Source organism: Bombus huntii, chromosome 12, assembly GCF_024542735.1.
Source record: "Bombus huntii isolate Logan2020A chromosome 12, iyBomHunt1.1, whole genome shotgun sequence".
NCBI classification, from domain to species: domain Eukaryota; kingdom Metazoa; phylum Arthropoda; class Insecta; order Hymenoptera; family Apidae; genus Bombus; species Bombus huntii.
Genome location: NC_066249.1, coordinates 6605618 through 6620819, shown reverse-complemented (window position 1 = coordinate 6620819; position 15202 = coordinate 6605618). Strand labels below are relative to the sequence as shown.

Here is a 15202-nt window from a genome sequence, read left to right as displayed (position 1 = left end):
TGTCTGTCTACCACGTCAATGATATTTTTATAATTTTTTAAACACTAGAGCTATTAGAATGTTTAAAATGACTAAATTGATGGTTTTTCACAGAACTTGTATTATCCATAAGCTTACTGTACTTTTCTAATACTATTAGACGAATTTGATCATCTGTATAAAATGATATTATAATAATTAGCAGCATATAGTGGAAAGAAAGAAACGATTAAATGTACGATCTAGATACATCTTATCAACAGGTTAATTAAGATTTGAAATGCAAAACTATGCGAGTCATAAAAACTTTATAAATATTCATTTACCCAATAAATATTCATTTACTGAATGAATATTTATGACAAATGTTTCTCACAGTTTAGGTGATCTGTCTTGTACCTATTACAAATAACAAATAAAACAGTTACTGTCCACTAAGAATTTAATAATCTTTAACAAAAAGTAGTATACCTACTACGTATGCTATTAAGATTTTATTTCTGAAACCTGAATCTTCTTAACGAAAAAAGTACGAATGAATGTTTGAACTTTTGCAACAAAAAGACTAAAGTACAGTTATTTTTTTACACTATTATTGCGATATCTTTATTCTCAAGTTTAATCTTAATTTAATACGTTAAATTCGATATTATAAACAGTGAATTATCTGATCAAGAGATGGAATACTATGACCCTTAGAGTTTATTAAATTGATTTCCAAAGAGAGCAAAATATTTCCTAAATATTTATATATACTATTACTGTACTATACTATACTACCACTTCAATCAATTCTTTCTTCACACTATCTAGCTGTAATATAACGATGGTTAAGCATGAAGCAAGTCTACATATAATAATCAAATTAACGCAGCAGAAACGACATAGAAATCTGTGCAAATGTTTACTTACATAAATAAATGAGCAAAAAAAATTGACAAGTCGTTAACGACAAAAGACATCGGCCTTCGCTATTTTGTCTTTTCTTTCTCTTTGTAAACTTTACGTATGAAAAATAAGACCAAACTTTCTAGCGCATACTGTAATTCTTTACAAGTTACATTACGCATCTGCACATTCCCTACACGGCTACGTAATTTCCAATCGCACCTATTTATATTCGCATTCTTGTCCCACATTTAATTCACCACGACTTGCAGTCACCTTTCCCAGTTCATCTGGGAAATATATTGCCCGTCATTTTTCCCAGAAAATCAACGACTCATCGTTCTTGTTCCTTCATTCTTCATATCACTGCTGGCTGTCGGTGGTACACGTTCGTACGTGTACTCTTGTTGCGGACAACGTGTTTCTTTCGCAACTTTATGACACGTCCGTCGGGCTTTCTAACGAATGTCCGTCGATTTCGCGCCGAGCCTTGTTCCACTTTTTTAAAGTCGCGCGTCGCGCCCGCCGTACACGGTGTCAATTAAAACTCCTCGAAGGAATTTTCCCCGCGAACGCGTCTCATTAATACAACGTTCCGGGAATACTAACGCAAGCCGGCTGTCTTTCATTAAGAAACCGACTAAACCCGCGAGCCCCGCATTGCGCACCCAGCATAGCTATGGCCGTGATTAGGCGCGCCATGAAACAGGAAAAAAATCCTGTCGACGATTCCCGTCGAGACTCTCGAAGCTTCGTTGTTTCGTCATATCTTGTCTGGAATTCCTACAGTTGCATTCTGCCAGAGTTATTTTTGTTCCTCTCGTTTATCTCGAAAGCGTAACTGTTAGCGCGTTTGGTCGATTACAGAACATTATTTGATGTTTTTAAGGATTTTATGATTTTTCAATTCTTATGTTTAACGATCATATGGAAAAAGCAAGGCGATGATGCTTTTTCTTGATTTTTTATTTTTCTACCACTTGGTCATCGAAGAGAATGGAACGCTTTGATATAATATAGATTATAGATAGGCAGAGGAGTTTCTTTTCCGAAGATAAATGATAAATTGACGAAGATTTGCAAAAAAATTAGTCGAGTAATTAATTTCATGATTATATCGCGAAAATGTTTAGGATGCACGTAATACATAAAAATCTATAAAATGTCTAAAGTAAAATGCTCTTTGTAACAGTTAGTAGGTGGAACAAGTTCCCATTCATGTTGCATTTCTTTAATTGTGCTCGTAGAAATATGAATTTGCATAAACATCTGCAGTCTATATTTTTAAAATAGCGAATCGTATTGAAAGAGAATTGTAGCAATGCGTGACTGATCGATAGCGTATTAAACATTAAAATTGCTCCATCGTGATTCATGTTTCCCTTCGTAATTCATCAATAATTAGTTTCTCGTTGACTTTGTCTCATTATTCAGGCAATAATTCTTGTCTCTTTGATATGTTATAGGCGGCATATGCTGGTCTTCCATCAGTAACGGTCGTTGTAAGGAATTGTTGTCACAAGGAGTGACGAAGGAAGATTGTTGCGCGTCGAACGCAGCGGCAGCGACCGCATACTCCGAGGAAGACCTCGATAGTGGAAGTCTCTTTTTCTGGAAGGTACTTGGAGGAGGTGTCCAGTGTCGTCCTTGCAGAGGTAAATGAATATTTTACTTCGACTTTATATCGTATTTTCCAAAAAGCGAAAAATTCTCATCAAAGTTGCAAATAGAAAGAATCTAAAGCTTTATGATTATTATTACATACGAACCTGTTATGACAGTACGTATTTATTTATCAAGACGCGATTCCGTTCCAAAAAATATGATGTGTACATAACTTCTTAACAATTAGGTACTTTTTGTAAATATTAATCTTTAGAAATCTTCTATTAATATATCAATGCGATATATTAGTTTTTTATAAATCTTAATAGTCGTATAATTTTGATAAATAAATTAGTATAGATTCATTGGTAATTAAAGAGCTTATTCTGCGTGTTGTTTGATGAAAAGACCAATTCAACGTATTAACTATGTTTTTTAATAGAAAGCTGCACGGAAGTAAGGTGCGAGGAAGGGAAGAAGTGCGTGGTGCGTAGAGGAAGACCAAGGTGCGTGTGCAGTCCTGAGTGCAAGGCACCAAGAGGAGGAGGTCCAGTTTGTGGGACAGACGGCAAGAGCTACAAAAATTTGTGCAGACTGAAGAAACGCGCTTGCAAGAAGGGAAGCCACGAACTAGCGGTTGCCTATAACGGCCACTGCCAAAGTGAGTATGTATGAAAGAGATGGAATCATTATCACCACCGCTTCGTAATTGAATAGCCATCGAAAAGACCATTTAGGATAGATTCTGTGAAAATTTAAGAAACTATCGAGTAGATCTATATAATTTGATTTAATTTAATTGTAACTAATAATTAAATATAAAGATTATGAAATCTATCTATTTTTGGTTCAGAGATCATATGAACGCATAAATGAAATGAAATAGCTTCCTGATATCATTTGAAAATTGCTAATTTGTTCATTTAAAATACTATAGCATGTTTCAATAATTATATATAATATTTGGAATTTTCGAAGCTATTCGATTACATCAAAACATTTCTCTGGCATCAGTTACTAGGGAAACTAACATATTCTCTTCGTTCATACTTTTCAACTCTACAAATATAACTTAATAATCATAAATAATTAAAAACATATCGTCGATTATTTCTGACCACTTCGGTAATTGACTTTTATAAGTATATTAACATATACGATATCAACAAATTCAATCATATCGCCGAATCGTAAAAATCGTTCCAACCAACCAACATCATTTTCATCATCTTCCATTATACTTTCTGAAGCTAAATCCAATCAACTAACCCCAAATATTTCAATTAACTCGATTAACAACACATCTGTTACTATCCAAATTGTCAAAAACTATTCGATCTTCGACTATCTCCTATATCAGCCCCTAAACTTCCAACTCCCAAAACTGCAATCGAAAGAAAACTAAATAACCCGGGGTGGTCAGAAATCGCGTGTGCGCGCACGCGTACTAGGCAACCGCGGGAAGTTCGCGCGTGCGCGCTGGTCGGCGCGAAAAACAAACAGGGAAGGCGACGCATCTATCACGGGGTCGGTTTACGACTGTGCGTAATAACGTGTAAAGTGTCGAGCAGGTTCGTGCGCACGAGTCCGGTGCGGCCAAGGCCGGAGCTGCGTGCTGGACCAGAACCTGAGCCCGCACTGCGTGAGGTGCGCCCGCAGGTGCCCCCAGCCGCCCCCGCAACAGCGAGCCGCCGCACGCCCCGTTTGCGGGGCCGACGGAAACACCTACAAGAGTGCCTGCCACCTGCGACTTGCCGCCTGCCGCGCAGGTCGCGCCATTCCCGTCGCCTATAAGGGCCACTGCAAACGTGAGTCTCCTTTTACTTCTTTCTCCTCCTTTCTTTATCTTCGTTTCGTCGCTCAACTCCGCCACCTTCGTCGATCCTCCGACGTTCTTCTTTCTTCTCCCTCTTTTTTCAAGCCTTTCTCTCTTCCTCCTGTCACCTCGTTCCCCCTTCTTTTCTACCTCACACCCCCGTGACTGCGCGGACGCACCGTTGTTTCCGTCGGTTGCACGCGCTCTCTCTTTTCATCTCGCCCCGTCTCTCTAGCCCCTGTGTTTGCCTTTTCTTCGCCTTCTCTTTTCGCCTCTCTTTACCGTCTCGTCGTGGCCTGCTTTTTAGTCGGTTTTTCAGCACAGCGGTGCGCAACCATCGGTTCCAGCGCAGAGAAGCCTCGCGGGGAAATCGTAAATATCCCACGGGAAACAGTGGCGAGCGTCCGATAGAGAGATCCTCGTAATGGGAAAGGTTTGTCGTAATGACTGCTCTGTTGAGAGGGGAAAGGGAAAGGATAGGAAAGGCCGTTGATCGATCGAATGTTTCATTGATCTTGTCAAAATGATCAATTTTGTCATTTGCGCAGCTATGTCATTTTCGCATTGTCGAGAATTTTTTAGTCCGCGAAGTTTATTTTATATTGATTGTTGTGGAATGCGTTAATGTTGACTCCTGTTGAGATAGAAATACGGCTAGACGTGTTTATTTATTTCCTACGTAACATTTTACCTCTGATCCTATGGAGAGATAGTTAATTAGATTATTAGATTATAATTAGATTATCGATAAGTATCATACGATACTTCCTTTTCAATTTCGTTTTGATAGATTGTTTTGAAATGTATCGCTGAATTCCAATTAAAATGATCATTAATCACAAATTGATCGCAATCTTTTTACGTGTCTTGTATTCATCTAAGTTCCTCGTTTATTATTTTGATATAAATTGTAGATTTCTTCTGTTCGTTTTATTATTGCGCTTTTGTATTTTGGATTTTACCTTTGATGAGCGTGAGATTAATGTCAGAGGATAAATTTCTGTGCGAGAGAGCTCGAATACGTTTTGCGCTTTCTTTCGAAGGCACTACCTGTTGCTTCTCATGTAAAAGAGTGATTAAACGCAGGAAAACGGGTGTAAACTGCAGGGTGGCTTTTATATGGCTCGATGCAACTGGTGAATAAGAATTTTTTTAATGCAAACTGAGACCAACGTTGGAATTGAACGGTGATGTCACAGCGTATTTTTTAAGACTACGTTCTGTTTTGGTTAACGACACGAAAAATCGAGGTCCATATTACGGAGATAAACATTTTTAATATACACGATTCTTATATCTCTACGCACGAGAAATACACGTGAAAATCTTGCATTTAATAAAGAGAATATTTATAAAAATATGAAGTACTGTGTATAGCGTAATTTAATGCAGGTAATTATCCGATATACAAATATTACTTAAATTACAATAATTATTTATATCCTCGTATATAGAACATATAGTAAATAAGAGAAAGATTAAACAGATATTGGATAGATGAAAAAAGGATCGATCGATAATTTCATATCTCTCGGATTATGACTAATTCATAAATTTTAATTGCACCAAGCGTATAATATTCTCTTATCAACTTTACATAATTTCAAATGCTTATTACAAAGATAAATTCTATATGAAGAATTTACGAAGATATTGAATATATACCTATAATGATAATTATCATGAGATAATTGAAATACTCATTAAGAAATTAATGGATCGTATTTATATAATCGTAGAAAACGTAATTAATAATTTTGTACGAAAAGGAATAATATTTCTTGAGCTAGAAACGAACGCGGATGTTTTCTCTTTATTACTGGCCGCGGCGGGAGAAAAAGCGGCATGAAATCATGCATGTAAAGGATTCGAGCAAGAAAGGGTGAAGGACGGTGACGAAGGAAAGGAACAAAACAGGCGGAGAGAGAAAAGTTCAGTTCATTGGTGAGCAGGCGAGTAGCCAGACCGCCGCTGCTTTGCATCGGAATGTATCTTATTGTTGTCTGGTTTGCACAGTGCCGAACTCTTCTGACAGGTGCCATAAAGTCACCGAGCGAAGTTATGTCCAAACAAGACTTTGCAGGGAATAATAAAATCCTGTGCCTGTGCAAGCGTTTACGAGTGAATCGCCTTTCGACCTCCTTTTTCTACCAAAACTGCCTCTTACCAACGTTCTGTATTTTTCCTCTTAATTCAATAAGATGCAAATGATGGAAACCTTATTAAAATATCACATGGATAATAAAACTCTGTCGATTCCTGTATCATCTATCAATGGCATTGCTTTCTTAAACACATTACGATGAACTTAGATAAAAACTAATTTTGCACAGTTTATTATTATAAACGTCGTATTTCAACGATACGCAAAAACGGTGATTTGTTACTCATTTTATACCAACAGAGATTACCTGTTAGTTTTATTCTATTATCAGTGATATTATCGACAAATAATAAGATTATCTATCGATGATTCTATAGTCTCTAACGACTAATAACAATTCTTTCTAATAGGATTAGATCAGTTTAAGAGGCTCTTCTTAATATGTTTACGGTATCATTCAATATTTGAGACCAACACCGATCCCTGATGTCCACGTGTATATTTTCTTTTAGACTCGCAATTCATTTTAGTCGTAGCAAATTATTCTCATTTCTTATGTCATTATAGTTATTCAAGTACTTTTCCTTCCCTCTTTATTGCTCTCTATAGTTTTATAAGGCTCCGTTCTAAGAACGAAGAGTGAGATCTTCCTTCTCGGAAGATAAATTCCATTTTATTGTTCCCTTTTCTCGGCGTTCTTTCCTGCTCGTTCCTAGTCGCTTGATCTTTCAACCGTTACATTATCCTTCTTCCAGGGATAACAGATCCTGACCGTGTACGTATTCTGCGAATCGCTTTGTACCTCGTCCGAGCTCGCTTTCATTGTCTTTACCCCTACTACGTGCTTTTAGGTGCTTTTTCTCTCCCCAGTAATTGATTTTGTTATTGTTACTCTCAGCAATGATCGATTCAGAAGGCGTAAGAAGAAAGAATGGTACGTTTTATCGTGTCCTGTGACGATAAGACACCTTTGTTAGACCTTTATCAGACACAAAAATGACGCGATTTGAAAGTTCAAGCATTAGTCATTGGAGAAAAATGTTGCCTCGTGTGCCTTTTGGTCCGAAATTTAGTGCGTTCGCGCAGTTTGTTCAAAAGTGTGCTAATCGGTCCGAGCATCGTGCAAATATAGACAGCTCTCACATTTTAACGGAGTCAAAGATCTTTTTTAACAGGCCAGCGCCTTTGTACGGATGCACTGCATACATTCTCTTTATCATCGGCAATTATCGACCGCCCCAACGTAATGTTCGATAACCGGTCCATAACACGAGCGTGTATTCGATTAACATTAATACTAGCCATTAAGGCGATCGGTGCTCACAGAAGGTAATAATTTGAAAGTATAAAGAACGAAAATTATTCGTTTCAAATAATTCTATAAATTCTTTATTTTACGTATCTTTGCGCATTTAAATATTTCCCTTTATTCGGTATGCTTGCGTAAATTTGGAATTTTTTTCAAAATGCACGGATACTGGTTTGAGGTAATTTGCATAAATCTACAGATCAAAAAATTCACAAGAATCTATTAATTAGTCGATGAAATGTCGTGATATGTCATCATAACTTGGAAGATAAAACGTTTAGCAAATGATGTATCTAGTAAGTGATATATAATATACGTAATTTCTACCAAATATCTTTTAATTTCTGTATGTATTCTCTTTGTCTCAATCTATACCAATACAATCATAATAGTCAAATCTCACTACACTGCTAATGACACGAACTTTTGATGAATTCTTTTTCGGTATATTGCATACGATAGGTTCGCGAAATATGCCTATAAGTGTCCGAATACTTTCGTGAGCCACTGTATGCGGCGCTCGCGAGTTTTTCGAGGCGTGAAACACTCGTACACGAGCGTGTGTCGCAGAAGGCACAATTTTTCGCCGGTGCCTCTCAACTCGAATGTCCAGCATTGCATGGATTCAAGAAGAAAAGGAGAGAAAGAAACGTAGAGGTGAAAAGAAAGAAAGAAAAAAAAAGGAAACATCGGGAGGCAATCGCAAGATCGTTCCAGGAAGTTCATCGACCGAGACGCGATCTGCCTGGCTGTGAGAGAGAACAAAAAATTATAAAAAGAGGGAATACAGACAGTGCAAGCAAGGAAGAGAGCCAAAGAAGAGGGAAAAGAAGGAATAGAGAGTAGAGAGGGGCGAGAGGGACAAGACGAAGGAGGGGGGAAAGTATCGTTTTCTGCGTATTCCTTCGAAGAAGTCGTAATAAAGCCTGCAACTTCGTACATAAGATCAGCGATTGCGAAAGAGCTTGCCAGACTTTTTTTTAAACATGGCGTCACCATCCCTTCGAGAACCTCACGCGATCTGTTCCGATCGTTTCGCCGACTAATTGTCCAGAATGTCTGCGATCAAATCACAAAGGTTTCTGCAACTTCCACCGGCTTGACGCGATATTAATTAATGGAACTATGTTTGGAGATCGATCTGCTTTCGAAGGAACCGAAAGCTACGCGTGATAATTTCTGTGGAGATTTTGGTATTAGGAACATTATAACTTGCAACGTGATTCTCGAAGAAATTGGCAAATAATTTATTATTTGATTATTAGAGACATTTTTATAATTGACACGGTATATACGACAGCCATCGTGATATTTTCTTTTCATTTTTGTTTCTTCGTCGGAATATACGAGAAGAAAACAACATTAAACGAACTTCAAACGTGCAAAATTAAAATATATTGAAAATAAAAGATAAACGATCAGCGTGCTGTGCGAAACAATTTTCACAAAATCAGGGAAATTTTTCAAACTTTCCGTAGGCTTTTTCTCTCTCGGAGTATCTTGCGGGAGAGTCCTTTCTCGAAGCTGATCGCTCTTTCGATTAGCAACGTCGTTTGCCAGCAGCACGCGAGCAATGTGTTACAATAATGTATACACATTGAATCAAAAACTCGTTAAGGGAATCAGCGCGAGAAAGGGAGGAAGGGAAGGGGTTGAGCGCATGTAACGAGTGTATAACTCGAGGCCGTTGCAGGATAATCCGCGGTTTCGTCGTTGATTTACGACGCTCGGAATGCCGAGGACGCGTCAGCGGCGTCTTTCCTGTAATATTATCCCTTTACAGTCGAAGACCGGAATATTCTCGTCAGTATGCTTTTCCAAGCAACGCTTGCGTCACCACAAAAAAACTATCGCTCGTTTGGAAAATAATACGAACGATTTTAATACAAATTGATTACGTATTGATTACAACGTTATTATTGGATTCGTGATATTATGTATCGAAGAATAGAAAGACTGGAAGATTCATTCGACTACTCATGATGTTAGATCCGAGGTGTATTACCGAACATATTCATTCCTATTAACCATCGTCATTTACACCAGTAAATAGAAATAACTCGTAGATACTTTAGAAAACTAAACTTCCACGATTTATCTGTATTCGCCAAAATTCAATCCCCTTCGTCGTGTCTTCTCTCGAAATCGAAATTTATGGAACGGAACCTCTTCGGACATTCCGTCCACGGAATTACCGTGTAAATTCATATGAAAAGGACACGGTTCATCGTATCTCGTACGAAGAGCGTTCATCGAATGGAAGAGGCGCAAAAACAGCTCCTTCGAACCGACTTCTTTGCTCGGGTTCGGGCTAATTACGCTCCGGCTTCCGGTGGTTCGCCGGTCGCACGTTAGTCCTTCCGGTGGCGGAAGCGACGCGCCCACAAAACTAGTAGCCACGCGTGCATAGTTTATCGCGATGTAACAGGAACGTAGAAGGAAGCATCGGCAGAAAAAGAAAGAAGAAGAACAAGAAGGAGGAGGAATAAAAAGGAAGAAGAAGAAACGGCAGCGACGGCGGTCGTCGCGCGGAAAAGGGTTGACACGCGTGCACGTGCACGTGAGCGCGCGCGTGGAAGCGCGCGGACGTGTGTAAGGGCGTGTCCTTGTGGCGTCCTTGCCCTCCGGTCGTTCACCGTACGCACGCACGCACGCACGCATGCACGCACGTAAGCACGTACGCACGCACGCACGCATGCATGCAGTCGGAGCGCGCCCACGCAACGTGCGTGCATGTTTGGAAGCCGGGACACGCGGTCTTTTACGTTTACGACACTTACGGTCCCCTTCCACGCTTTCTGCTTCGACTAAAAATAACTGGCGACTCGAGGAATTCGGCGTGCATCGATCAGCGTTCGCCAGCGGCCTACCGAAAATCTAATAGAATTTTATTGCCACGACCTTGACGCGACTCTCTAATCTCTAGCATTTCAGTGTAGGGAAAATGGCTAGAATAATCAAAATGTTGGAACGATTTTCAAAGGGGAGATTGATAATGTTGTTGCGAGTAAAATGGGATATAAAGTAGCGTAGATATAGCTAGATTTGTCACGACGCGTGGGTTTGGTGGAATTATTAATGGTGTTTGAGAATGCGACAAACTTGTAGATAGAGTTTGTAGTTTTCAGAGATGTTTCTTGGGCGATTTATGAAGAATTTCATTTTACATTTGTGAATGAGTATGGGGAAATATATGAAACGCAGATTTTTAGAAACGAGTTAAGTTGCGTGTTGTACATTTTATGAATTTGCTGTGTTACGAGATTGAGCAAGGTTTACGCTAGAAAGTTTATAGTAGAAACAAATAGTTAAAGACACAATAAATAATTAAAAGATATGAAACATACATGTTTTCGCATCAGTCATTTCTATAGAGTCGTCATAAATTATAGACATGTTCGCTGTAAAATTTGAACAATAATATTAATAAATTATAATAATATTAGTTCAACTATTCGTATATACACGATGACTCTAATCTCAGTTTTTTAAAACGAACGTTGGCAGGAAAGAATATATTGAATATTTTTCATTGAACTTTTTTCGAAAGAACGCATCTAAGCATACTATGCATTGAAGGCATACTCGATAAGACTTATTCTTCGAGAAAGAGAGGATTACGTGCCGGGATTTTTTTCTATTTTTGAGTTTTAGAAAACTTAAGTGGTAGACAAGTTTTTTGCAGAGAGAGAGAGAGAGAGAGAGAGAGACAGGTATCGAAATTGGGGGCTGATCGTAATGTTTCACGAACGTGAGTAAGCGGAATTACACGAAAAGTTTAATTCGCTATGACGTAACGTGGTTTGTGGGTTTTTTCTAGAAAACGTTATGACTAACATTTTAAATGTGACTAATCTCGCCGTGGGTGGAAAGTGGGAATATGAAAAACAAACGCATTTCGAATTGAAAGTTTCTTATTTTTAAAGCGGCTCAATGTAAATTCTTAGAAGATCGAGAGAATCCTTTGAATCGCGAATGTTTGCATTCAAATACTTTGCGGAATGTAAATCAGTTGCATAACGATTTTAAAGAACTCGCTGGATACTTTTCTAAAATATATTTATTTACGTCTGCGAACGTAATGATACTTTCGATCGTGCGAAACGCTACTCTCAAGCTAGAGACATAAACTTTTTCTAATCTGTAAGCACGTTCTACGAGTATTTTATAGCTGGGATAATATTACATTTTGCCGTTAAAATCCTCCGATAACGGGTAACAATTTTCGTCCATAAAATGTTCAATTTCGTTTAAATAATATTTCGAGTTCTTCGATAGTTTCGAATATATTGATCTTTTAGATTTTCATCTAGAAGCATTTCAAACAAGCACGCAATTTATTTGTACTTTAAAATTCATATTAGATCGTTAATTTTGTAACTCGATATTTGTCATTCGTTAATATTATTAGAAATCACGACTTTTTTGTTAAACGTATAAACTTTTGTACAAGAAATTATCTTCAGGTATGCACAATCTAATAAATCATACTGATATATTTATAACAATCATGATTGCTTAATAATTATAAAAAAAACTAGAATATCTTCAAATCTACCTATGAAAATCTCAGAAACTAGATGTATCCATGCACCGTTCAATTTCCAAACAATCTTGATGCACTTCCTGGATATTCGAAATACGCGTTGCGTTAAAATAAATCCAACGTGTTACCGCAAAATATCAGTTGGATGCATGTAATGATGTCAAAACGATCGGAGAAACTCCAGTCCCTTGGTCGCATTTTCAAGATTCTCGTGGAAACGAAGAAGAGAACGGAGGGAGTGAGACAACGAAGCAGTTCGATCCACAAATTATGCGGAGTTAGACGTCTTCTAAAATAACAAACCGCGTGTAGCCTTATTTTCATTCCAGGCCGATAACTCGCCCTCTCGCGTGCTCTTTCGGATTTCGGTGAGAGTCGGTCGCGGATCCATCCGGCGTTGCCGCGACGGAACGTTACGACCATCTAAATCGGGAACTCGCGAAACAACAAACTATTCCCATCCCGATTTGAAGACCGAAATTTTATCCGCGGCACTCGTGAACGGCCGGTGAATGGCATCACGGCTGCCTGATGCTCCGAGGAGGTCGCAACGACGCACAAACAAAAGAACCAACAAGGGACAAATCAGGGAACAAGGGGAGAGACGAGAAACGCAGAAGAATCAAGTTTTAGCGGAAAGCTTCAGCGGACGATGAAAAAAAAAAGGGGATCTCTCTATTTTCTCTGGCGTCTTCTCCGACAGAAACCGCCCGCCAAAAGTTCCTCCAGTAGTTTCGACTCGAGAAAAGCTCGACACCGGGATACCTTTGATGCCTCCGGTAGCGTCTACCAGCTGAACTTCATCCTTTATTCTCGGAACGACTTCCGTGATCCAGCATGGTCGAGATCAAAGGCGACTCTATCGGTGGGCTATGATGGTACACACAGTGAAACCGCGGATCGTTCGTTTTGCGATTCTATCAGGTTTTAGAACGATTCCGTTTTGCCTCTGCTTCCAACCTCCTGCTATTCCTTCCCACTTTTTGCCCGCTGCCGTTGGCTGCTGGCTGCTCTTCCTATTTCTCCTCCGTGTCCGACGAGGACCTTACCTCTCTACTTGAGGAGAACAGGTGGGTCGCACGAGGTCAGACATTTACCGTCCGAGAAGAAGGTAAGAGAGGAGACCGGTAGATGCAAAGAAGGTTGAGTACCTCGCACGAAGAAGGCCTCGTGGCACGACTCTGCGCGAGGTATGCCATACGTACCGTCTTTTTCGACTGGTCGACGCCGCGGGAGGAAAAGAGAGAGGAGAGAGGGAGGGACGTGCGCCGACGACGAACAGGGAGTAGGATACGCGCGAACAGAGAGAAAGAGAACGTTGACGACCGGGGAACCAGAAGGGAGTCCTGCATATGCAGGGAGCGAAAAAGGAGGAAGAGAAATATAGGGAGACGGTTAGACGAGGAGAAACAAGAAAATGAAGTCGAAGAAGAGGGAGAAAAGGAGCCGATGGAAAGAGGGGCCACGCGAAGAGAAAGAGAAGCGAACGTTTATCCGAGATTCCGCGCGCAACAAGATTCTACGGAGGACCGTTCGATGTGCGAACGATACGTCGTGACGCACCCCCGCGGATCTCGCTTCGAGAAATATCAGTTTAGATTTCGGATACGAAGAAACTTCGAAGGTTTGTTAGCACTCCATGCTGGTCTGAAATTTTCGACGGGGGATGTTTTTGCGATTAAATAACGTCGAAGACGATAAGCGTTGTCTGTTATAGTACAAAGATGTAATCCTACATTCTTGGTGTGGTGTTTAAATATACCTTGATGTTTCATTTGCCGTAATGTTTAGGAATACTGGGAAAAACGAGGTAACGAATACTTTATCATCATTTTGCAAACTTATTTCAAGACGACTGGAATTTAGAGCCGATATGATAGCTCTTCAAGGGTGAATTGAGTGATAACTTTACAATCGTTCTGCGACCTTGGCAACGTCGAGGAGTCCATACGCGATGCATAAACATTTTACAAGATATACGAAACATTCTGAATATCTTCCTAGTTACAGCTTGGTCATCGACTTCGGTTTGTACAGAAGTGTTAACCTACCAAACGGTATATTAATTATTCTAACTTCGAATTATCTTTTTGAAGGCAAATACTTCTATAATCTATTAGAAGTACGATTCGATATAGTAAAACAAGCGACGAAACAACTACTAAAAATGTTCTAAGGGCTGAAACTTCAAACATTCCCACCGACTGTACCTACATTTCACACGATATCGATTTAATCCGCAAAAGATTCATATCTCGAAGAACGAACGCGTATCTCTCTAATCCATTCCCTATCTGTAGGATCCATCCGATTTCGCGAGCGAGTACGGGCCGGGCCGGGCCGGTTGGTTCCCTTCGAATTTCGAGAGGGGTCCCGCTAAAAAGGCAAAGTCCGGTGACACGAGAGCGGCAGGGGCCCTTTTCGAAAGTCGATGTTTTTCTCTCGTGGTCGGGAAGGCTGGAGGCGCGTTGCTCAACCTTTCCTCGTCAGTAACACCGTGCACGGTGCGGCATGGTGTCTGGTCACCGGCGAGCGGCGTGGCGCGGCGTCCGCGCCAAGCTCTTCTTTTTTCGCCGGACTTGTGCAAGATCTGCCCTCTCCTTTTCTCTCCAGGTCGATCCACCCGTTTTATCCACCAGCCGAATCCGGCTATCTCTCTCTTTCTTTCTCGCACCGATCTTTCCTCTCCGTCTCTTGCACTCCACGACCATGCACCAAGCCAGTTCGTTCGTTCGTTCGTTCGTTCGTCCGTTCCTTGCAACCATATCAACGTCCGCGCGTCTGCGTCTCGACATCGACATTCACTGGCGCATGCCTCCGCTCGAATACTCGCTTCTTGAGGCCGCGAGTCTCCTCCTTTGCCCACGCGTCTTACCCTGCTCACTCGACTTACTCGCTCGCTCGCTCGCTTCAAAAGTTTGCCCCTCGCCGCACCCTTTCTCTTCGACCTTCCAC

At 40.2% G+C, this 15202-nt stretch overlaps 1 protein-coding gene across 1 annotated transcript in view; it reads left to right on the top strand.

The window, feature by feature from the left end:
- Positions 1–15202, top strand: part of LOC126871801 (follistatin-A) — a 67672-nt gene that overhangs the window by 29016 nt on the left and 23454 nt on the right. Inside the window, exons 2-4 of the mRNA XM_050631053.1 lie at positions 2334–2522; positions 2915–3133; positions 4044–4280. Of these exons, the coding sequence (XP_050487010.1) occupies positions 2334–2522; positions 2915–3133; positions 4044–4280 (645 nt within the window). The remainder of the gene's footprint in view (positions 1–2333; positions 2523–2914; positions 3134–4043; positions 4281–15202) is intronic.